Source organism: Abramis brama (assembly GCF_963993115.1).
Source record: "Abramis brama genome assembly, chromosome: 15".
Lineage (NCBI taxonomy): Eukaryota > Metazoa > Chordata > Actinopteri > Cypriniformes > Leuciscidae > Abramis > Abramis brama.
Genome location: NC_139977.1, coordinates 15739590 through 15761437, shown reverse-complemented (window position 1 = coordinate 15761437; position 21848 = coordinate 15739590). Strand labels below are relative to the sequence as shown.

Here is a 21848-nt window from a genome sequence, read left to right as displayed (position 1 = left end):
GGACAGGGACCCGGCTCGGAAGGCCCGGGGGCGGCCCGAAGCGGGGTCTAGGTGTGCGATGCAACACCTACCTGTCTCCACGGGTCGGCAGGGGGTGCGTGAGAAGGCGTAATCGGGTCCGGCGATATTGTTTATTTATGTTTATTTACTATTAACTAGTAGTAAAGAGAGATGATCGGTTCACATGCTGCTTGAACTGAGGTGCTACAGCGATCTGTCACATTTAAAACCGCCAAAACGGTAGGCCTATTTATTGTTTGAATTTCGTAATAAAATTGACAGAATTTGAGAGCTGAGAATTAGTTGCATATCAATGGATCAAGCTCTGTCTTGTTTGTCGGTGTCAGTTTCCTCTTTGCTTCGATTTATCTCTGCGTCAGAAAATGGATGTGTGGCGTGATCGTGTGAAAAGTGTCAATTGCGTGAGTCTCACGCTGAGCGTTTTGAAACAGGTCAGCTGGGTAACTTTGTGGATGAGCTGGATGTGCTGCTGTCCACTTTCCCTGAGGACGGCACCCCACTTCTAGTCTTTGGTGACTTCAACATCCATCTCGACAAGCCGTATGCAGCAGACTTCATCTCTCTCCTAACCTCTTTTGATCTCACACAACTCATCACCACAGGTACTCACAAATCAGGCAACCAACTGGACCTGGTTTACACACGCAACTGCACCACAGACAACATCTTGGTGAGACCTCTCCATGTTTCAGATCATTTCCTCATTACTTTCAGTCTACAACTCTCTACCCCTGCACCACCAACCCCACCACCAGTCACTTTCAGACGAAACCTGCGCTCACTTTCCCCCTCCCATCTTTCCTCTGCCGTGTCATCTTCTCTTCCCCCACCCTCACAATTCTCATCTCTGGATGTGAATACCGCAACGGATACCCTATGCTCCACTCTAACCTCTTCTCTAGACAATATCTGCCCTCTCTCCTCCAGGCCAGCACGCGCCACTCCCTCTAACCCCTGGTTATCTGAGGTTCTTAGGGAACACCGGACCGAACTCAGGGCAGCGGAGAGGAAATGGCACAAATCAAAAGACGCATCTGACCTGAGTACGTATCTATCTCTCCTCTCTTCCTTTTCTGTTGATGTTCATGCTGCAAAATCTTCATACTTCCACAACAAGATCAACAACTCCTCCAACACACGACTACTCTTCAAGACATTCAACTCTCTCCTCTGTCCACCTCCACCACCACCCGCCTCCTCCTTAACTGCTGACGATTTTGCGAACTTCTTCACCCACAAAACAACAACTATCAGCAGTCAGTTCTCAGCCCCACACACACAGGAACCCAGACCGACCCCTTCCACAGCCAACATCCCTCTGTCCTCCTTTTCTCCACTAACCGAGGAAGAAGTATCTACACTTCTCCTCTCCAGTCACCCTACCACCTGCCCTCTAGACCCCATCCCCTCACACCTTCTACAAGCCATCTCTCCCACACTTCTTCCAGCACTCACACACATCATCAACTCATCCCTCCATACTGGCATTTTCCCTACAGCATTCAAGCAAGCTCGGATTACTCCACTGCTTAAAAAACCAACGCTAAACACATCATTTGTAGAACATTACAGACCTATCTCTCTCCTACCATTCATTGCGAAGACACTTGAAAGAGCTGTTTTCAACCAAGTAACATCCTTTCTGTCTCTCAACAACCAGCTGGATGTCAACCAATCCGGCTTCAAGAAAGGGCATTCTACTGAGACTGCACTACTGTCTGTCACAGAAGCCCTACGGATCACAAAAGCTGCTTCCAAATCTTCAGTACTCATCCTCCTGGATCTGTCTGCTGCCTTCGACACTGTGAATCATCAGATCCTTATGTCCAGCCTCTCATCACTGGGCATCACAGGAACTTCACTCCACTGGTTTGAGTCCTATCTCACAGGTAGGTCCTTCAAGGTCGCATGGAGAGCACATCAACTGACCACAGGGGTTCCCCAGGGTTCAGTTCTTGGTCCCCTCCTCTTCTCCATCTACACCACATCACTGGGACACATCATGCAAGCACACGGCTTCTCCTACCACTGCTATGCTGATGACACACAGCTCTTCCTCTCGTTCCAACCAGATGACCCCACAGTAGCTGCACGGATCTCAAGCTGCCTGGCGGACATCTCGACGTGGATGAAGGAACATCACCTGCAGCTCAACTTGGCAAAGACTGAGCTTCTCGTCCTCCCTGCCAATCCGTCTCTACAGCACGACTTCACCATCCAGCTAGAGTCATCATCAATCACCCCATCAAGGTCGGTGAGAAATCTTGGAGTAACGTTTGATGACCGGCTGACCTTCACAGATCACATTTCAAAGACAGCTCGATCATGCAGGTTTGCACTGCACAACATCAGGAAGATCAGGCCTTTCCTAACTGAGCATGCAACACAACTTCTCGTCCAGGCCCTGGTCATTTCTAGGCTTGACTACTGTAATGCTCTTCTGGCCGGACTTCCAGCATGTGCAACTAAACCCCTACAGATGATCCAAAATGCTGCAGCTCGTCTTGTCTTCAACGAGCCAAAGAGGGCCCACGTCACTCCTCTGTTCATCTCACTGCACTGGCTACCTCTCACTGCTCGCATCAAGTTCAAGGCATTGACGCTTGCTTACAGATCTATCACAGGCTCAGCTCCCTCCTACTTTCACTCACTCCTACGAGTCTACATCCCTACCAGAAGCCTACGATCAGCCAACGAGCGTCGTCTCGTGGTTCCATCCCAGAAAGCCACAAAATCACTTTCCAGAACATTCTCATTCACAGTTCCATGCTGGTGGAACACTCTCCCCACCCTCATCCGGAATGCAGAATCCCTGACAACCTTCAAAAAACATCTGAAAACCCATCTCTTCCGTGAGCACTTATCCACATAAAAAAAAAAAAAAAAAAAAAAAAAACCCTCCCCTTTCCCTCTTAACCTCACTTATCGGGCTTATGCTACTCTGAATAATGCCTGAACTTTGTATCTTGAGCACTTCTTGCGCCGCTTTTTGTTTTTGCCTCTTCATGATGACTCGCTTAATCTAGTCCTACTTTGTAAGTCGCTTTGGATAAAAGCATCTGCTAAATGACTAAATGTAAATGTAAATGTAAACATAAATGCATCACAGAGCAAAATGGGTTTTAGTGAGTGAGAATGTGTTTAGAATTTTGCAAAAAGAATGCATGAGATTTGCAAACAGTGTCTAACTGCCTGAACGTGTTTAATGTTTTACAGAAAGAGTGATTTATTCTACAAACTGGTTTAGGTTATTGAGAATTTGGTTCAGAGAATGGGATTTAGTGTTTTAGCAATTCAGAAAAACTGTTTAACAATTGGTGTATATAATGTTATAGTTGATATGATTAGTGTATCTTTTTCAAACAATGTGACTATGTATTTAGCCAATTTTATATAATAAAATTATACACAAGTTACCGTCTTTAATATATATACTTTTATTAACATGTTTGGGAAATAGCGTGAGCGTAGATACAAGTTTTATAACTGATAAATGTGCTTTGAGATTGAGAAAATGTTTTGTGATTCCAAGATAGATAGATAGATATAATACATTGCGACAGAGGACGCATCTAGAGTGGGACCCAAGGTGAAGAACCAGAGTCTGAGCCACGTAAAAAAGGGAACGAAGCGAACAGCGCCATAACCCTTACCATGAATATGGATTTTAGAAAGTTCACAAAACAAAAGTGCGTGTGCTTAGCCATTCCGAATCCAGGAAGGCCTGGTGAGGCCTGTAACCTGGCGACCACAGCATGTGGGAGCTCATACTCAGGAAGGCCGGTGAGGCCTGAAACCTGGTGACCACAGTAGGTGGAAGCTCATACTCAGGAAGGCCTAGTGAGGCCTATGACCTGCTAACCACAGTATGTGGGAGCTCATATTCAGGAAGGCCTAGTGAGGCCTATGACCTGATAACTACATTATGTAGGAGCTATATTCAAGAAGGCCTGGTGAGGCCTATAACTTGATAACCACAGTATGTACAGTAGGAGCTCATATTCAGGAAGACCTAGTGAGGCCTATGACCTGATAACCACAGTATGTGGGAGCTCATATTCAGGAAGGCCTAGTGAGGCCTATGACCTGATAACCACAGTATGTGGGAGCTCATATTCAGGAAGGCCTAGTGAGGCCTATGACCTGATAACCACAGTATGTGGGAGCTCATATTCAACCACAGTATGTGGGAGCTCATATTCAGGAAGGCCTAGTGAGGCCTATGACCTGATAACCACAGTATGTGGGAGCTCATATTCAACCACAGTATGTGGGAGCTCATATTCAGGAAGGCCTAGTGAGGCCTATGACCTGATAACTACATTATGTGGGAGCTATATTCAAGAAGGCCTGGTGAGGCCTATAACTTGATAACCACAGTATGTGGGAGCTCATATTCAGGAAGGCCTAGTGAGGCCTATGACCTGATAACCACAGTATGTGGGAGCTCATATTCAGAAAGGTCTAGTGAGGCCTCTGACCTGATAAGCCACAGTATATGGGAGCTCATATTCAGGAAGGCCTGGTGAAGCCTATTACCTGAACACCACATATGTTTTTTTTATTTTTTTTTTAATACTCCTTGACAGCCAACTCCTATAGGAGACGCGGTCTGTAAAAGAAACAGAAATATGTTATTTCTCACCTGCTCTTTTTGACATTCGCTGCTCATCATTTTAATTCTTCAGAATTAAATGCAGCCAAAAACACTGGATAAGTGCAAACACGGTCTGGATGGTAGGCTGAATTAAAATATCTAACTTCTTAAAGTCAGATAATACTCCACTACATTTCTATCCATAACCGTGAGTACCCGTTACTTCTTCTTCTTCTAAAAAAAAAAGGAAAAAAGAAACATCTCGGAAACCCTCAATTTGTTGTTTCCCTCTCAAATGTGATTGGATTGTGCAGGCGCCACTGATTGGGACAGCCTATCAGCAATCACCTTCAGCTTTCCGCCAAAGTCAACTCCATGGTCAGATTTAGATAAGAGACGAAACCATGGACTAAACAATGGATGAAGACGCAGCAGGTCCATCCCGGGAGCAATATTTTTTTTTTCCAAGATGGTAGGGGAAGACTGATGAATATTCATTAGGGAAGTCATCCCTGATTGGTCTTAACCCCAGTGACGGGTAGGTTTAGGGGCGGGGTTAGGGAGGTCATAAGACCCCCAGTGACGGGTAGGTTTAGGGGTGGGGTTAGGGGTAGGTCATCAGACCAATCAGGGATGACTTCCCTAATGAATATTCATGAGTCTTCCCCTACCATCCTGGGAAAAAAAATATCACATCCCGGGAATGTGCCAACCCGTGCCCCACCTCGCCAGACTATTTCAATTTTCTGAACAAGTTAATGATAGTTTTCGCTTCAAGTGTTTGCTGTGTTTACCAATGTAAGCACTGTGGCAGTAGTAATGCAATATTTAGAAAATGTACTCTTGTACTCTTGATACTCAAGTACTTTTAAAAACAAGTACTTTAGTACTTTTACTTAAGTAGACATCTGACTGTAGTACTTTTACTTGTACTTGAGTAAAATTTAGCAAGGGGTATCTGTACATCCACATGTCGCCTAGCTAATGTCAGAATTCACATTGAGCGAGCAATTCGAAGGCTGAAGGGTTTTAAGATTTTGTGTAATGTTATGTCTGGTAGGTTGCAAAGTGTTGATGAGATTGTAAGTATTTGTGCAGGGTTATGTAATTTGCAACCTCAGTTAATCTGTAACAGTACTGAATGAATAAGAAACACCTGAAATGGATGTGTGTGTGTGTGTGTGTGTGTGTGTGTGTGTGTGTGTGTGTGTGTGTGTGTGTGAGAGTGTGCCATGGGCTAAGTTGTCATGGGAAAGTGTGAGTGTGATATGGTCAATATTGTATAGATTATGTCCTTAGGCTAAAGAAGGTCACAGTATACCAAATATTCATTTGTATTTCAACAGAAAATCTAACAAAGCAACCAACAGTTTCAGACAGCAATTGCAAATAGTTAAAATGTACAGGTTTAAACTGTAAACAAATGTCGAACTCTTGATATGTGTATTAAGTTGCCATAACAATGCAATGCAGATAGTTAAAATGTACAGTTGTAAACAGTGAACAAATGTCAAACTCTTGATCTGTGTATTACCGCTAAGTTGTCATGGGAAAGCACATTAAAGTGTAATAGCTACTTGAGCCCACAAATTGTCTTGACCCCGTGTGCAATTCTTGTTGCTACTGCTGGTAGCAGATGCTGAAAGTACACCCTCTTCAGGTGGCAGATTTTGTTCATTGTCCACTCTTCGTTGTAGGGTACATCTGTAATCACATGTTAATTTGGGGTCCACACCATAAATTTACAATTCTTTTTTTTTGCACAGTGCATTGCTACCTGGACCTGATAGTAGTACCCTAACACAGATGCTGTTTCCCTCAGAACGTACTTTCCATCAATCAATCTAACATCGTATTTGTTTGAATCTATAATTTTTTGCAGACTGCCACCATGTGCTTTTTTGGTGTGGGACACTTAATCTCAAGAATAGTATCTGTGTCAATAATTCCATCGAGACTTGCACCAAGCCAATTTTCTTGATCATGCACAACCAGGCCTGTAGTCTCCACTGTAAGCCCTGTTGTCTGCTCGAAACATTGTCTAGCCAAAGGCTCAGCTTGTTGACCGTACCTAGTAGCCTCATTTCCAGAAAACCTTGTGTTAAATTTTCTTTCTTCCCAGTTTGTTGGGTCTGTCTTTTTTGGTACCTCAGATGCCTCATTACTGGTTATTCTAATTTTTCTCTGGTCCAGCCACAGATGACTATTCTGGCCCTTGGTCTCCGTTTCTAATCACTGCCTGTCCTGTTCCCCACATTGTATATAATTTTTAAATGTTGTGTTGCAAAGTGTGCATTTTTGTTCTGCACACATTGTGTGCTCTTTGGGTGGACCTGTTTCAGTGTGTGCAGTGTGTGGTTGAGCAGTCAACACATGATGCAAGATAGTTCCAGGAACCATAGATAAGCCAACCATGTCTGGTGCTGAAAGATGTGCAATAACATTATCATCTTTATCATCAAATGCAGTAGAGATTACACTCATGGATTTTCTGGGGCCACTGCGCTGCGTTTGCATATTTTCCACTGTCTCTGGGACTACATTGTCACAAGTGGAGCTGTTCCAGCACATGCTGTGTCTGTGCAGGCCAAGCCTGTGAACCCTCTTGTTGTCGCATCTTTAATTTTGTACAGTAGCCCTGCTGTATGGCTACAACACTTCCCTCGGCCGGCCATGCAGTCACACACTACTTCGAGAACTTTGCAGTTTTCTCTCTGTACTGTTACTGACACATTATGGTACGAGTTCACTGCCTGTGAAAACCTCACGACACCTTTTAATGTGATGAGCTCATCTGCGATGGTATGCAGTATCTGGCCAATCCATCCGGAGCTCATGTAATTCTGACCTTCAATCAATGCCCTGTAGTTTAGGTTCTGAAGCTCATCGCATGCCAGATGATTAATAAAATAATCTTGAATACCTGTAAGAACATGTATTTTATTGCTACAACTGGTCGTGGCTAATAGTTATTTGCAACTTGTGAAGCTTGTGAACATATTAGCAACACAGCTAGTAATGACAGCGTTCGGTTTTATTGTTGTCATCAATTAATACACGTCTTAATTACATTACATTTGGCTGACGCATTTTTACATTAATACATTATGTTGTCAATAAATTACCTTTATCGGTAAGTTTTGGCCACTGCCTGGCATCATCTACCCAATGTTCCCTTTCACACCAGACATTTTCTTTCATGAGCAGGATCCGCTTTCATTGAAATGTCATTAGAGGGCACCGGCAAGTGTCATACCGTCACACTTCGCAGGCACGCAGTAATGGCGGCAGGCAAGATGGCAGCGCCCATAGAGTTCGCGGCGGATTTGTGTATAGCACCGAACGGACACGCTCCTCTTGAGAGACGTGTTGGACCGAGTCCATCTCCATGCCGGAAAAAGAGATCCTCAGCCTGTGGGCGAGTTTACTCTTTTCCCAGTTGACCCGAAGACCCAACTGGCTGTGGAGCACTCGAAGGGTAGGACTTTGTACTGACTTCGAACCCTCAAACGCAAAAACACAGGCATAGCCTGCGTTGCAGAAGGATAGAGATCTGAAGTACGCTTCCTTCAGGTCGAACGCTGCAGACCAGTTTCGGGGACAGAGCATTCAAAAATGCATCTCTGCGTTAGCCACTTGAACGGAAGCTTATAAAGGGCCCGAGTCAAGTGTCGCAGGTCCAAGACTGGCAGTAACCCACCACCTTTCTTGGGTACAATGAAGTACGGGCTATAGAAGCCGGTCTTCATATCGGCTGGAGGGACCGGCTCAATTGCACCCTTCGCCAGTAGGACTGCGATGTCTGCGTGCATGACAGGTGCACATTCGCTGTAGCGAACAGCGCTGAACTTGGGCGGACGCCGGCCGAACTGAATCGTACAGCCGAGTCTGATGGTACGGGGGAGCCGGCCAGACAGGTTGGGAAGCACTTTCCGGGCCAGGGAACCAGGGGTACCACAGATGTACCCGGTGTGGGGCAGCAAGGTGGAGGACAGGGACCCGGCTCGGAAGGCCCGGGGGCGGCCCGAAGCGGGGTCTGAGTGTGCAATGCAACACCTACCTGTCTCCACGGGTCGGCAGTGGGTGCGTGAGAAGGCGTAATCGGGTCCGGCGATATTGTTTATTTATGTTTATTTACTATTAACTAGTAGTAAAGAGAGATGATCGGTTCACATGCTGCTTGAACTGAGGTGCTACAGCGATCTGTCACATTTAAAACCGCCAAAACGGTAGGCCTATTTATTGTTTGAATTTCGTAATAAAATTGACAGAATTTGAGAGCTGAGAATTAGTTGCATATCAATGGATCAAGCTCTGTCTTGTTTGTCGGTGTCAGTTTCCTCTTTGCTTCGATTTATCTCTGCGTCAGAAAATGGATGTGTGGCGTGATCGTGTGAAAAGTGTCAATTGCGTGAGTCTCACGCTGAGCGTTTTGAAACATAAATGCATCACAGAGCAAAATGGGTTTTAGTGAGTGAGAATGTGTTTAGAATTTTGCAAAAAGAATGCATGAGATTTGCAAACAGTGTCTGACTGCCTGAACGTGTTTAATGTTTTACAGAAAGAGTGATTTATTCTACAAACTGGTTTAGGTTATTGAGAATTTGGTTCAGAGAATGGGATTTAGTGTTTTAGCAATTCAGAAAAACTGTTAGGGTTAGGGTTAGGGTTAACATTATATACAACAATTGGTGTATATAATGTTATAGTTGATATGATTAGTGTAAACGTATGAAGAAAAAACGCTGTTCCCTGACCGGGAATCGAACCCGGGCCGCGGCGGTGAGAGCGCCGAATCCTAACCACTAGACCACCAGGGACATGAATAATTTGCTTACTAGCGTGCTTATTCAAACAATGTGACTATGTATTTAGCCGCCTCTATTAACATGTTTGGGAAATAGCGTGAGCGTAGATACAAGTTTTATAACTGATAAATGTGCTTTGAGATTGAGAAAATGTTTTGTGATTCCAAGATAGACTTTAATAAAATCTGAAGGCTTGCACTTTGTGGACTGAAATATTACACAGTTGTCTTCGAAATCCTGTGAGGCATTTATGAAATGGCAGCTGGCAAGCTTTTCGTCAGTACATTCATTGTGTGGTGCCAAATTACTTTAGAGAAATGTTTTAGTATCAGATGTGTACTCCAAAATTTAAATAAGACATGAAAAAATAAACCAAGTCGATAAATTATAGTATGATATAATATAGTTAATGTAAAGTGGCAAAAGTAACCACAAGACCTCGTGGCGCAACGGTAGCGCGTCTGACTCCAGATCAGAAGGTTGCGTGTTCAAATCACGTCGGGGTCAGCTCTTTTTTTCCCCTCAATGCGATAACAATTAGATTCGCTAATAAAACGTAGTAAAGTATTTTTAAAAGTCCTGTAAATGTGATTTTCATTACACCACATAACAACAATAATGTCACAAGCGTAGACACGTTTTCTTCAGAAACCAACTTTTAATAAATACATGTTTTTTTATGTAACAAAAAGTATGTTACAACACGCATCAAAAAGTAGTAAGAAGACGGACTGGTCATGTTACTGGACTTTTATTGTGAAAGAATGTTGAGGACTGAGAGTTCATCCACAGCAGAGATCATGTACGAAGTCCTTCAATCCTTGCCCTACACCTACACTCATCAAACTAATTGTAAAGAACTTTTGATAAAACTCCTACCTTTCGGCACAACCATTAGGCTACTCTGACCTGCAGATACCCACACTTGCATATTTGGAACACATTTGTCAAGTTGGCAATTCATAAATTCATAATAAAAAGCCTACAACAAAATTAGATTATCTTTAAAAGCTTGTGAAACATGTCTAAACTTCCTTTATAATCCTGCAGTCAAAGAGAAAAAAACAAAAAGTGGTAGTTCTGTGCAACTGTTGACTTCCTCTTTCTACAAGCATCGTTTCCTGTGTGATATTCAGACACATTTGGAAAACATTTGCCACGACACGCATGCATTAACACGTACAAAAAATAATAAAAAGACAACAACCACAATACAGTCATTAGACTGACAACATTAGCAACATCATAGCATCTACAAAACATCTAAATTGAATTTAATTGAAAAATGACTTACAATACATCATTAAAACTTGGTTTTAGAACATTTTATCACTTTATGAAACTCTCGCCATAAGAAACAGTGGTGCTTGCGGCTTCGTTCTGTCATCCTACATGTTATTAATTCAAGTAGAGGCTTTGCATGCTCATAAAATGCACGATGTTTATTGCTTCCAAGTATTCACAGGTTGTATCCACAGAGGACCTTTTAATTTTGGATTGACTTCACAACTGACTTTGTATTGTTCAGAAATAAGAGATCAGGCTTGTTGTAATTTGGCGGGTTGGCCCGGGGGTCATAACCTAATCGACTTAACATCGGGGCAAGGCTGGCCATATCATTCACCACATCAGCAGGGATCTTGCCCACCCATTTAAACAGAGCATCCGTATTCACTGGCTTGACGACTTGATCAGTTGACAGTTCCACTCTGGAAGAGAAACAGGAATAAAAGAGACAATGAATGAATAATCATATAGATTTAGAAATATGGCAGACAAGGCCTAAGTGCTTGCCTAAGACATCATGAAAATAAAATAATCTGCCCTCTAGAGGTTAAGTGCTAAGACTTTGAAAATGCTTGCTGGTCAAACAAACAGCCCATTTACCCCTAATCCATTTGTTTTACATATCGTATTACAACGTAGTGGCATATTTACATAGAGAACACTAAATCTAGCTCTTGACTAGGAAACGTAAACCTGCATGTCTGACCCATTGTCTGTAAAAGCCGTAGATGTAAAAAGAAATGGTGAATTAAAATATTGACGGGTGTCAGACTCAAATAGAACGAATAGAAATAGAATGTTTTTTTCCTTCTTTTACTTACATTTTTTAGTATGTATATATCAGTATCAAATACAGAGCCCCGCACATGACATGTGGGGAAAAAAATATATTGTGGCCAAGAATTAGTTCCTATGTTTAAGGTAAATTGTGTCTTCATTTTAAGGCTGGAATACACCATTTTTGACTTTTGCCCAGATTTACAGTCAGGAGTCAACACAATCTGCCTGCAGATTTTCTAGCTTCAGACTATGATTCTTTCTAGTCGGAGGATATCAAACACGTTTCATATTTTGAGCTGGTTTTAGAACACTTATTGTTTTAATTTGTCATGCACCTCCTAGCAATGATGAGGGACATGTGTCTGTGTGAGTTTGCTGTGTTCAGAACAACTTGTAGTGTGTGATTCTCAGTTATTTAGTGCATGATGTCCAGATGTTAAAAATCATGTACCCCCAGTTTCACAGACAAGGCTCAAGCTAGTCCCAGACTAAAATGCATGTTTAAGCTTGCACTGACATATCTTAAAGGTGCCATAGAATGGAAAACTGTATTTAACTTGGCATAGTTGAATAATAAGAGTTCTGAACATGGAACTGACATACGTGAGCCTCAAACACCATTGTTTCCTCCTTCATATGTAAATCTCATGTTTGCAAAAGTCCACTGAAAAACGGTCCCAACATAACGTTGCAGTCGGGATCATTAATATTTACGCCCCAAAATTTGCATATACCAGCCCTTGTTCTAGGCCAGGCAGTATTAACATGGACCTGCACAGCCGAAACATCAGAAGTTCTGCAGGTATTGTGAAAAAGCAAACAAGGACAATAGCCAAAATGGCAGATCATGGATATAAATGTTATGTTCCAGGCTGTGCAGGAGATGTGAGCACTTTTCATACCCTTCCCACAGAACAGAACTGATGTTTATCTACAACAGGATATCGCACCATTTTCATTGAAAGTTGTTAGTTTGCTCTGCCCAATTCACCACTGACAGTTTTTCTAACCTGGGAACAACATCAAGCATACTGAGTCCGATACTGAAGAAGGGGGCAATTCCAACTGTATTGCCCTTACAACCCCTACCGCAAGCAGTAAGTAAAGATAGTGATTTTATCCACTTCTTGATTGTTGAAGCCATTTCTTTTTAAATCGAAGGTTTCTTAGGGTAAATTATCGTTAATGTTGTTAGCTCACTTAAGTTATTGTCGAGATCGAACTCAAGATGCTAGTACAGTAACGTTAACCTAAGCTAACTAGCAAGCTCCAAGTAACGAGCATAGATAACTAAATAGTATGAAGATCTATTTACAAGGAGGTTAATATTATTTGCGGCCTGTGTTGTCATATAAATCTACAAATACAACTGTAGACACATCTATGTCAGTCCCTTTTGTCGGGTAGTATTATAATTTAGCCTATATTTCAACAACAACACATAACTCAGGAGCTTACTAGGTTAGTTTGGTTGCTTACAGATAGCTCACTCGCTCCTTCTAGCTAACGTGACCTTCTCCACCACTTTTGGTGAACACGACTGTCATTTGACAATGCATCCAGTCAATTTGTTAAAATATTTTTTTGTTTGAGAGCTGAAGTATGATTATTTTGCTCGTTTGTATTTCAGAGTACATCACAGCTCCTGCGTACAAATCTGTGAAACAGCCAATCAGAGCAGAGCTAAACATTATTATTCATGACCCTTCCAAATGAGGTAATAACAGCCCATTTCATTCTAGGGACAAATCCTAGGGTTGTATATGGACATGTAAAACCGTATCTGGTGAATTTTTGCCCTTACCTAAGCCACATACCTTCTATGTAGATATCAGAGAACAATTTAAAATATTGTATCAATGCATTCTATGGCACCTTTAAATTACAGTAGTCAACATTTGAAGTGGATCAAAAAAGTTCATCAAAGTTGTCCTAAGACAAGAACGGGTATTGTTCAAAATTTGATGAAAGGTTTTGATCCACTTCAAATGTTGACTAATATATCAGTGCCACTGTTTTATCTCAAGTAAACACCAGTAATGTTTTTTTCTAAGGCACGTTTATAAAAGCTACTTAAATGTCCTAATTAAACTAAGGCCTAATCCTGGCTTAATCTAAGCCCTGTCTGTGAAACCAGTCCATAGTGTTTTACTTTGAATTATTTAGACGAAATATTTTAATACAGGCTATATATTGTTGTTTATCACCATGCATGTGAATGCAACAAAAATAGCTTAAAAGTGTGACAGCAAATATATCAAAGCACCAAACTCACTCACTTTGACAGTGAAATTCCACCAGCTTTCCCAATAAACTGTTCGTGGTGCAGCACAGCGGTGTCCCACGGCAGATCTAGGAAATGAAGGAGCTTGCGTATCACCTGCTCAGGGTTCAGCACCAGCTGCTCGTAGTGCACGGGCAGACAGTTGCCATCAGCTGCAGCCAGACACTGGTCATACATCACCTCCACTGCCCGGTTCCACTTCACCAAACAGTCCCGGTAACTCGTCAAGTCAAATCCAGTGATGGTCACCTTGCGGGAAATCATAGAGTGTACAGTGGCCCTGCCATCGCGAAGCATAAGAATAAACTTCGCTTTTGGGAAGAGCTTGGAGAGGTAGGTGAGGGACTTCAGAGCAAACGGGTCCTTATTGCAGAGTCTCGGAGCGGGCTCGCCATGCCCCACTATGATCTCCAACAGGAAGGCACGGACAGCGGAGTCCAGGACCTCATCGGTGACACCAGCCTCGTTGAGACGGAGCCGCTCACGTGCCGAGTGACTCCAGGTGGCCTGCATGGCTAACAGCCGGGGGATGACCCGGGTCTCCTCTCCACACCGAACAAGAGAGTGGGCGTCCAAGATAGCACGCATTAGTGTGGTGCCGCTCCGAGGTACTCCACCAATGAAAATGAGAGGGGTTTCCTCATTGTACTCCTCAGGGAATTGTAACGGATCACTGAGGTTTCTGCCAGCGTGTAGGTTTACTGCCCACCCGTGCGGTGCCACGCGAGAACGGGCATTTGGACAATCTATCGTGCTGAGGCCAAGATAAAATACTGTGATGGAGCTGATGACCCCGCAGATCAGGAGAATGTTGCATGTTTGTTTTCTCATGACTTATAGTTAGGGGAGAATGTGGTTTGTGGTTATAAAAAGCAGAATGAGACCTGCAAAATTGGTAAAACAGAAAGGGGAAAAAGGTCAGGAGGGATCTTGGAAAGACAGAGTGAATGCTTTCCAGAAAGGGTCACGGTGAGAGAATGTAGCTTAGGTAAAAGTTAATGGGGGAGGGAAGGGATGTGCAAATTTTTTTTCCAGCCAGCAGCTCTTCAGGCTCTTGCTTGGGGCTTCAATAAATTTAGACTTGGTAAGTCAAGCCTTATGTTCTCTGTCAGCACCATTGTGCCTGTAGAAAGGAGAAGGAAAAACGCTTTCAAAAACAGATTTTGCCAGGTCTGTTTCAGCATTGGCTACTATTGTGCGTCTCACGTTACATTAAATGTCACATCTAATACCATTACAGTACAACATTACCATAATGGTATTAGACAATTAGAGTTAGCCAATTTGTAACTCAAGAACTACGCTTGAAATGCAAGCCTAAACACGACAAAGGAAAATATAACTAGAAAAACAATAAAAAATCTGTGAAAAGAATGGTGTATCTTGACAATCTTTTAGGTGCCATGTGTATCCAGGTCAAAGCGGAGTAATCTAGTACAGTGGTTCCCAACCTTTTAGACTCAATATTCAAAAGTATATGCTGTAATGATGACAACACTACTTCTTCACTAACAGAAACGACCACTGATAGATCAAAATTATTTTTTTTTTAGTTAACAAATTAAAATAAGAAATAATTTGTCAGTTTAGATGTTGTTCATCTTGATTTTTAATGGTTCACCAGAACTGATCCACTTCAGTCTACTAGAATATCCAGTTTCCCCTTTGCATGCATGAGCAGGTATGGTTTGGTTACACTGCTACCGCCATGTGTGTAGGTCACCCTTCCTTCCTTTGTTTTTGAGGTGTCTACAGCACCTTTTATAAATGTGAACATGAAACTTTGGCAAAACATGCACGCTGACACCTATAAGCCCCAACACATCCTGTTGTGGGCAGCATCAGTGGTTGCTTTTAGTTGCGATGCATGTTTCCCAAATGACATACGCACATGAAACTAACACCTGATAGGTGATCTTAAACGGATTCATCATTAACCAAATGAGAGCAAATGCAGTATAAAAAATGTACGTAAGTAAGTAAAATACAACTAAATGCCAAAAAAAAAAAAAAAAAAATCATGATTCATCAATAACTTTCATGCTAGAATCTATTCTAAATTTATAGAAAAATGTAGGAACTGAAGCCACATGCAAATGGCACATATTCTGGGTGGCCTTTTACGTGATAAGATTAAATTTCATACATAGAAATTTAAATGGAAAATAAAACCCTGATATAGAGATGTTTGGGGCGTGCTTTATGCAAATTTCTAACCTCAGGCATAGTTGCTTATTACGAACATTCTACTTTAATTAATCCATCATATTAATAATGTGCCTATTAATAATCTACTCAATTATTAGTTCGAATTTTAGACCTAATGACGGTTCTCAAACAGGTTTCCCTTGAACTCTTTATTCGTCTCTCATTGGTTGAACAAACAGGTAGTCCCGGCACAGACTCACGCCAATGGTTGATCCGATGACACTCGTTTAAAAAAAACAAAAAAAGTTATGTTATGATAGTGCCATACGTACAACGTACGAATAACTAACGTATATTAAAAAAATAATTTTAACAGGAAAAGGTATTTAAAATCGCTTTAAACAGTGCATTTTCTCGCTAACTTTGGTTGTTGTCTGGTTGGTCTTTGTACCTAGCAATTTTAAGTGCATTTTTGGGGTATCACAACAGGATTCGAATTCGCCAAGCGTTGCAGACCGAATGTGTTCAGTTCAGTGATTAAGATCGTTGCCGTGTAATTTGAGGGAAACGTGACCGCGCGTACTGCAATAATGCAACAAGTCGACAGAGCTGTTACAATATGTGTAGTCGGTTCGTTCGATCATGATTCATGACCGTGTATAGTTGAAACAACGCTGAACGTTTTTCACTTGAATAAATGTGATATGGATACGTTTGCTCATAATTATAGCTGATTTCACTTGGATGTATTAGCTGTGACACGAAGACGTTTAAAATGGTCGTAAGGGAAATCGGAGACAATCAACCGGAGATCAAAGTTATTCTTCAGCACGATTGACTGGCGGCCTGCAACAAGGAAACTGTGTGTGAAACACTCACGACTCGTAAAAAAACAAAACAACTCTTAGTTTAAATAGTTCAAGAGCGTGACGCGTCTTACCGTACAGAAAGTGCAACTCCTCGAATCCTACATTCTCCAGAATCACGTCTCTGATGAAATGCAGACGTAAAGATCGTGTAAACGGAGCTATTGCTCTGACGTTGAGAGAGTCTGTCACCGCGAGCACATTTCTCATGAATCTTCTTTCTGTCTATATGTGAGGATTCACTGTCAGACGATTTCAATTCAAGAGAAATCCTGAATTAAGCAGAGGTTTTAAATCCATACCAGTTACCACAGCGCTATTGAGGAACTCTCAAATTTCATTGGTTACAGCAAACGTCTATGCTTTTCTACCAATCAGATGCTTTTCATTGGCTTTCTCTATGACATGACATTGTTTTCATAAATCAAGTTCCTGTCGAATTTACATCAGTCTCTTTTCTCCTCAGAAGAGAAATGTCAATGAGAATGTTTTTAATCAATAAAACCATCAATATGTCAGATTTATTAGAAAATATGGACTTGCAACTTCAGTGTTTTATGCTGTTTGTGGAAGGCTGACATGAGAAAACGTCTATTTATAATTCGATTGTGAGACAAATTACAAAAGTTTCACATTAAACAACTTTATGGATAAAAGTCTTGTTATAAGAGCTCAGTAGAAACTTGCAGTCACACACTGACATCTCATATTCACACAGGCCAATAGAGCCAGTTTGACAAATGATAAACGTTTGCCAGGTTTGCTTGGTTCAATCACTCTCAGATCACACCTTTAAATGGTCAATGAAGATAATACAATATAATTAAATACCAAATTAGAGAAGCATTACAGGAAGGATTTTATATAGGAAGTGAGATTGTCTTGACTCCAGAAGATTATACTTCCCCTCTGAACAAAGATCAATGCAACTACAAATGGATTTGAAAAGCTACTAATGCTGACAAAATTATATATGGTATGTGCTTGTACAATATATACACTGGGTTAAATAAATACACACTTTATAGACATCACTTTTTGCTCTAAATGTACCCATCTATGGCTGACATGTTTTCAATAATATAATGTTATAAAGATAATATATTTTATATATACTATTAATTATATGATTAAGATTAACAGTATATACTGAAGTATTAGCACTGTCAACAAATCTGAAGTCAGTTTCTTGTGTGTTTGGGATTGAAAGCATGTAAAAAAGAAAAGAAAAAAGAAATCATTGTGTTTCCAGGGTTGATGCTACTGGTCCGTCTCCATCACAGGGTCAGCAGATGCATCGCCTTCTTTCTGGGGGTCACCAGGCAGGATGTCTGTGACTTTCTGTATAAGTTCATCAATCTGTTCTTCTGTTAGTCTTTCCTCACTCTCTTCTACCATCTGTAAGGTTAGGTCATATATAGGTTATACATATAACATCCAGCGCTGGCCTTTTCTCCATATAATCTGTTCTATTAGTTTATTACAGGGGCACAGATAAATCATAGGGCTTCAGGATACCAGATTAATACATTTTTCCTTGTAATAATATTAATAATAATACTCCTAATCAGTGTTGGGTGTAATGCATTACTAAGTAATTAATTACTGTAATTTCCCTTGAAAAATAAAGTAAGGGATAACTTAATTTTTCTGTAATTTAATTAGTTACCTCTACAGTTAATTCCATATTAAACAAGTGGATTTGACATAAATATTTAACATCTACTGTCAAAACATTTGTTTTTAATGTAACCTTCTTTAAATACTTTGTCAGTTCCAGAATAATTTATGCAATTTTATTGTATTTATTTAAAAGAATTAAAAGAGCAGTTTCAGGTTTATCCTTGTAATGTTCAACTGGTTGAGGTTGACCTGGGATTTAGAAAGTTATTAGTAATAAGTAATGCAATACTTTTTAGAGAGAGTAATTAGTACAGTAATCTAATTACACTGTTGAAGTAGTAATTAGTAGATAGTAATTACTTTTTTTTAGAGCATCTTGCCCAACACTGCTCATACTATTATATGTATATTCCACAGAATTTTGTGTCAAGGACGAATAAATTCTGTTTATCTGAAAATACATTTACATTTACTACTTCAATTTCATTGTTTTTTGTTTGTTAAATTCTTGTATGCTTATTTTTTCTTTAAGTTTAACTTCTAATCAACTATGTGAATATTTGCTTATACACAATCGTTCAAAAATGTGGGGTCGATAAGATTCGTTTTTTAAAGTCTCATGCTGAACAAGGCTGCATTTATTTGATCAAAAATACAGTAAAACAGTAATATTTTGAAATACTACAATTTGACATGACAGCAGGTATTACTTCAGTCCACAATGTCACATGGTTCTTTGGTGCATAGAAAGTTCAAAGGAACAGAAACTATTTAAAATAGATATTATTTGTTTTGTTACATATTTGTAACATATATTGTCTTTTATTTTATTTTATTAATGTTAAATTTCAGTCCTTGCTGAATAAAAGTATTCCTTTCATTCAATAAAATAATTAACTGTTCCAAAACGTTTGAATGGCATTGCACATTCTCAGTACTTCTCAAGAAATTGGAAATGATGTAAAAAAGGAGGAAGGTTACGAAAGAGTCTCACCAGCTGAATCTCAACAGCAGTCTGGGGTCTGTGGTTAAGGAGCTGCAGCTTTTCAGCTCTTTAAACAGGAACAGAAAAAGAAACAGTAGTCAACTCTTGGCTAAAAAAAAAAAAGCAGGTTCACTCATTATCAAGTGCAAAAAGGCAACTCAGGCGAGTACTGTTGTCTCACACATCACATGACACAAATCAAACTCAGAGTTACAAAGTGGTTGTAATACACTGTATTTAATGTGACAGTCTGCATTTGTTTGTGACAGGTCTATAAGTTTTTTTTCCCCATACAAAAAAAAAGTCTAAAGCAATTGTTTAAAAAGAAGAAACAATACTAACTTAGTAAGCTTGTGAGGCAGCATGGCAGTGAGAAACTCCTTCACAGTCTCTGGTTTCTGATGAACACATGGCGTCTTGGAGAGGTACTTCAGGGTCTGTTGAAGCATATACATCAAATGTTAAAGGGCATGAGCGAGCAACCCTTTCTGAAGATTTTGAAGAAAACAATCTCATAAAGATGGAAATATAAATATCATCTTTGCTCTAAGTCACATCAAAGACAAGCACCTCATACATGATGGTGTTTAGATTCTGCTGCCCGGTGCTGTGCTTATTTTTAACCATCTCCTTTCTTTTTTCTTTCAGGTCTGTCAGCAGCTGATAGACCTGGAGGAGTAAAGGGCATTTGTACAGCCAGGAACAAAAACTGCATGCATGCATTTTTGATAACACACACCTTTAAATGTACAACACACAAATGGGTCCAAATTGAATCTAAAAGGGTTAAATGCATACTGACCTCGTAATTGCTCAGCATTGCAGCATTGGCATCCCTCCTACAAAACAAAATGTTTAATTAGGATTAACTTGTGTTAAATTACCTAAAAGTATTTTAACAGCAGCTATAATAGACCTTTATGGAAGCTTGTTTTCGCCACGGAATAATAATAAAATAAGTTAACTGCGACTTTTTAACTGACAATTCTGACTCTTTATCTCGCAATTCCGAGTTTATGTCTCACAATTGTGACTTTTTCTAATTACGATTTCGAGTTTATATCTCACGATTCTGAGAAAAAGGCAGAATTGTGAGATAAAAAGTTGCAATTACTTTTTTATTTTTTTATTCCGTGGCAAAAAAAACAAGCTTCAACACTTTGGAGCACTGCAACAAACACCATTTGCATTTTGTGCATTTGAAATTGATGCATGTGTGTGAGCAGTGGGACTGCACTCTCTTTACTATATAAAAAAATACAGTAAAAAAATATTTACAATGGACACTCCTGCCCTAAACACTAGTATTTATTGACAAAGTCGGTCCTGGAGGACCACTGTCCTGCAGAGTTTAGCTCCAACCTGCCTCAACACACAATGGAAGTTTCTAATATGTCTTAGCTGGTTTGTGTGTTTTAATTGGGGTTGGAACTAAACTTTGCAGGACAGTGGCTCAGGCTCTCCAGGAGCAGGATTGGACACCCCTGGTTTAGGAAGTTCAGATGGTGACAGGAACTGGGCTGTTTTTGTTTTTTTGGTGAACTCCATCAAGTGGATCGAGTTTAATAGTATAACACTGATCGTTAGTAGACAACATTTTGTCACGATAACTGTTTTAACATTCCTTTTACAACGAATACTCAAATTCTTATATTCAGTGTGAGCAACTCTCAAAGTCTTATAATCTTTTTGAGTTTTACTTCACTTGGATTAGTAGTTTGTGTTGATGTCTATGTTGACTATTTGCAAGTTCCTCGAATTTCTCTCGATATTAAAGCCCTATACAATACGGCCATATTCAACACGTACTATGAAGATTATATAGTCTTTACACCCAAATTATTTTTCATCAATTATTGGTGACTATTGTATTTCAAAAAGATTAGCTAGTTAGAACAGCTCATAATCAAGTTGATCAGAGAGTTATTATGGCTGGAACTACTGTACATCATGCAGTTTACGGCCAACAACAGAGTGACCACCACGTGAGCCGCATAATCGACAGTTCATTATAAATTTGGAAAATGTATTTACTCATCAGAGCGCCAGATACTATTGTTTTCAACAAAATACCAACTATTATATGGTTTGAGTTTGACTTCAAACGTGTAGAAGTAAATTAGACCGCTTACACTTCCATCTTGCTTTCCTTGTTGGTTCGACAACTAAAAACGATCCGGCGAGAAAACGAAGCTTTCTGTTAAACGTTCCCACCCAGTTGTCATGTTCACATTTGTTTATAGGCGTAAGTATTCCTGTAACTAATGTTCAAAAAATAATAATTTTTGACGAGATTTTAATAAAACTCTGACTATAACATATCCCCCGGGCAACAAAATAAATCCATTAAAACCCTCAAAATTCAAACCCATCAATAAATCACGGATATTGCACGGTTTTGAAATGTAGTAAGAGAAGGTGCTGTTTCCTGTTTTTAAAAATGTAAACG

The 21848-nt window shown here is 40.4% G+C and overlaps 3 protein-coding genes across 4 annotated transcripts; 1 reads left to right on the top strand and 2 right to left on the bottom strand.

Moving 5' to 3' along the window:
- Positions 1-1774: 1774 nt before the first annotated feature.
- Positions 1775-3025, top strand: LOC311097982 (uncharacterized protein). The gene is made up of 2 exons (XM_084137987.1): positions 1775-1910; positions 2094-3025. Exons 1-2 carry the CDS (start codon positions 1844-1846, stop codon positions 2891-2893), a joined length of 867 nt encoding a protein of 288 aa, XP_083994113.1. The 5' UTR covers positions 1775-1843; the 3' UTR covers positions 2894-3025.
- Positions 3026-10161: 7136 nt separating this feature from the next.
- Positions 10162-17123, bottom strand: tpst1l (tyrosylprotein sulfotransferase 1, like). 2 transcript variants are annotated; one of them, XM_084138264.1, is made up of 3 exons: positions 16866-17123; positions 13773-14900; positions 10162-11135 (listed from the first exon to the last, which is right to left on the bottom strand). In XM_084138264.1, exons 2-3 carry the CDS (start codon positions 14606-14608, stop codon positions 10913-10915), a joined length of 1059 nt encoding a protein of 352 aa, XP_083994390.1. In that variant the 5' UTR covers positions 14609-14900; positions 16866-17123; the 3' UTR covers positions 10162-10912. The 2 variants fall into 2 exon arrangements, with proteins under 2 accessions (XP_083994390.1, XP_083994391.1); XM_084138265.1 differs by having other exon boundaries at positions 13773-14661; positions 16866-17121.
- A 295-nt stretch (positions 17124-17418) lies between these two features.
- crcp (calcitonin gene-related peptide-receptor component protein) lies at positions 17419-21621 on the bottom strand. The gene is made up of 6 exons (XM_084138266.1): positions 21532-21621; positions 20202-20238; positions 19970-20068; positions 19742-19836; positions 19409-19466; positions 17419-18189 (listed from the first exon to the last, which is right to left on the bottom strand). Exons 1-6 carry the CDS (start codon positions 21537-21539, stop codon positions 18052-18054), a joined length of 435 nt encoding a protein of 144 aa, XP_083994392.1. The 5' UTR covers positions 21540-21621; the 3' UTR covers positions 17419-18051.
- Positions 21622-21848: the final 227 nt, after the last annotated feature.

Excerpts from the sequence above, each read along its gene's own strand:
- LOC311097982 (XM_084137987.1), top strand. The coding sequence starts at position 1,844 with ATGTCCAGCCTCTCATCACTGGGCATCACAGGAACTTCACTCCACTGG. Across the intron at positions 1,911-2,093 it reads GTTTGAGTCCTATCTCACAG|ATGACCCCACAGTAGCTGCA; the intron begins GTAGGTCCTTCA and ends CGTTCCAACCAG.
- crcp (XM_084138266.1), bottom strand. Across the intron at positions 19,467-19,741 it reads CTGCCTCACAAGCTTACTAA|AGCTGAAAAGCTGCAGCTCC; the intron begins GTTAGTATTGTT and ends TCCTGTTTAAAG. Across the intron at positions 18,190-19,408 it reads CTGCTGTTGAGATTCAGCTG|ATGGTAGAAGAGAGTGAGGA; the intron begins GTGAGACTCTTT and ends CTAACCTTACAG.
- tpst1l (XM_084138264.1), bottom strand. The coding sequence starts at position 14,608 with ATGAGAAAACAAACATGCAACATTCTCCTGATCTGCGGGGTCATCAGC. Across the intron at positions 11,136-13,772 it reads GGTGGAATTTCACTGTCAAA|AGTGGAACTGTCAACTGATC; the intron begins GTGAGTGAGTTT and ends TTTCTCTTCCAG.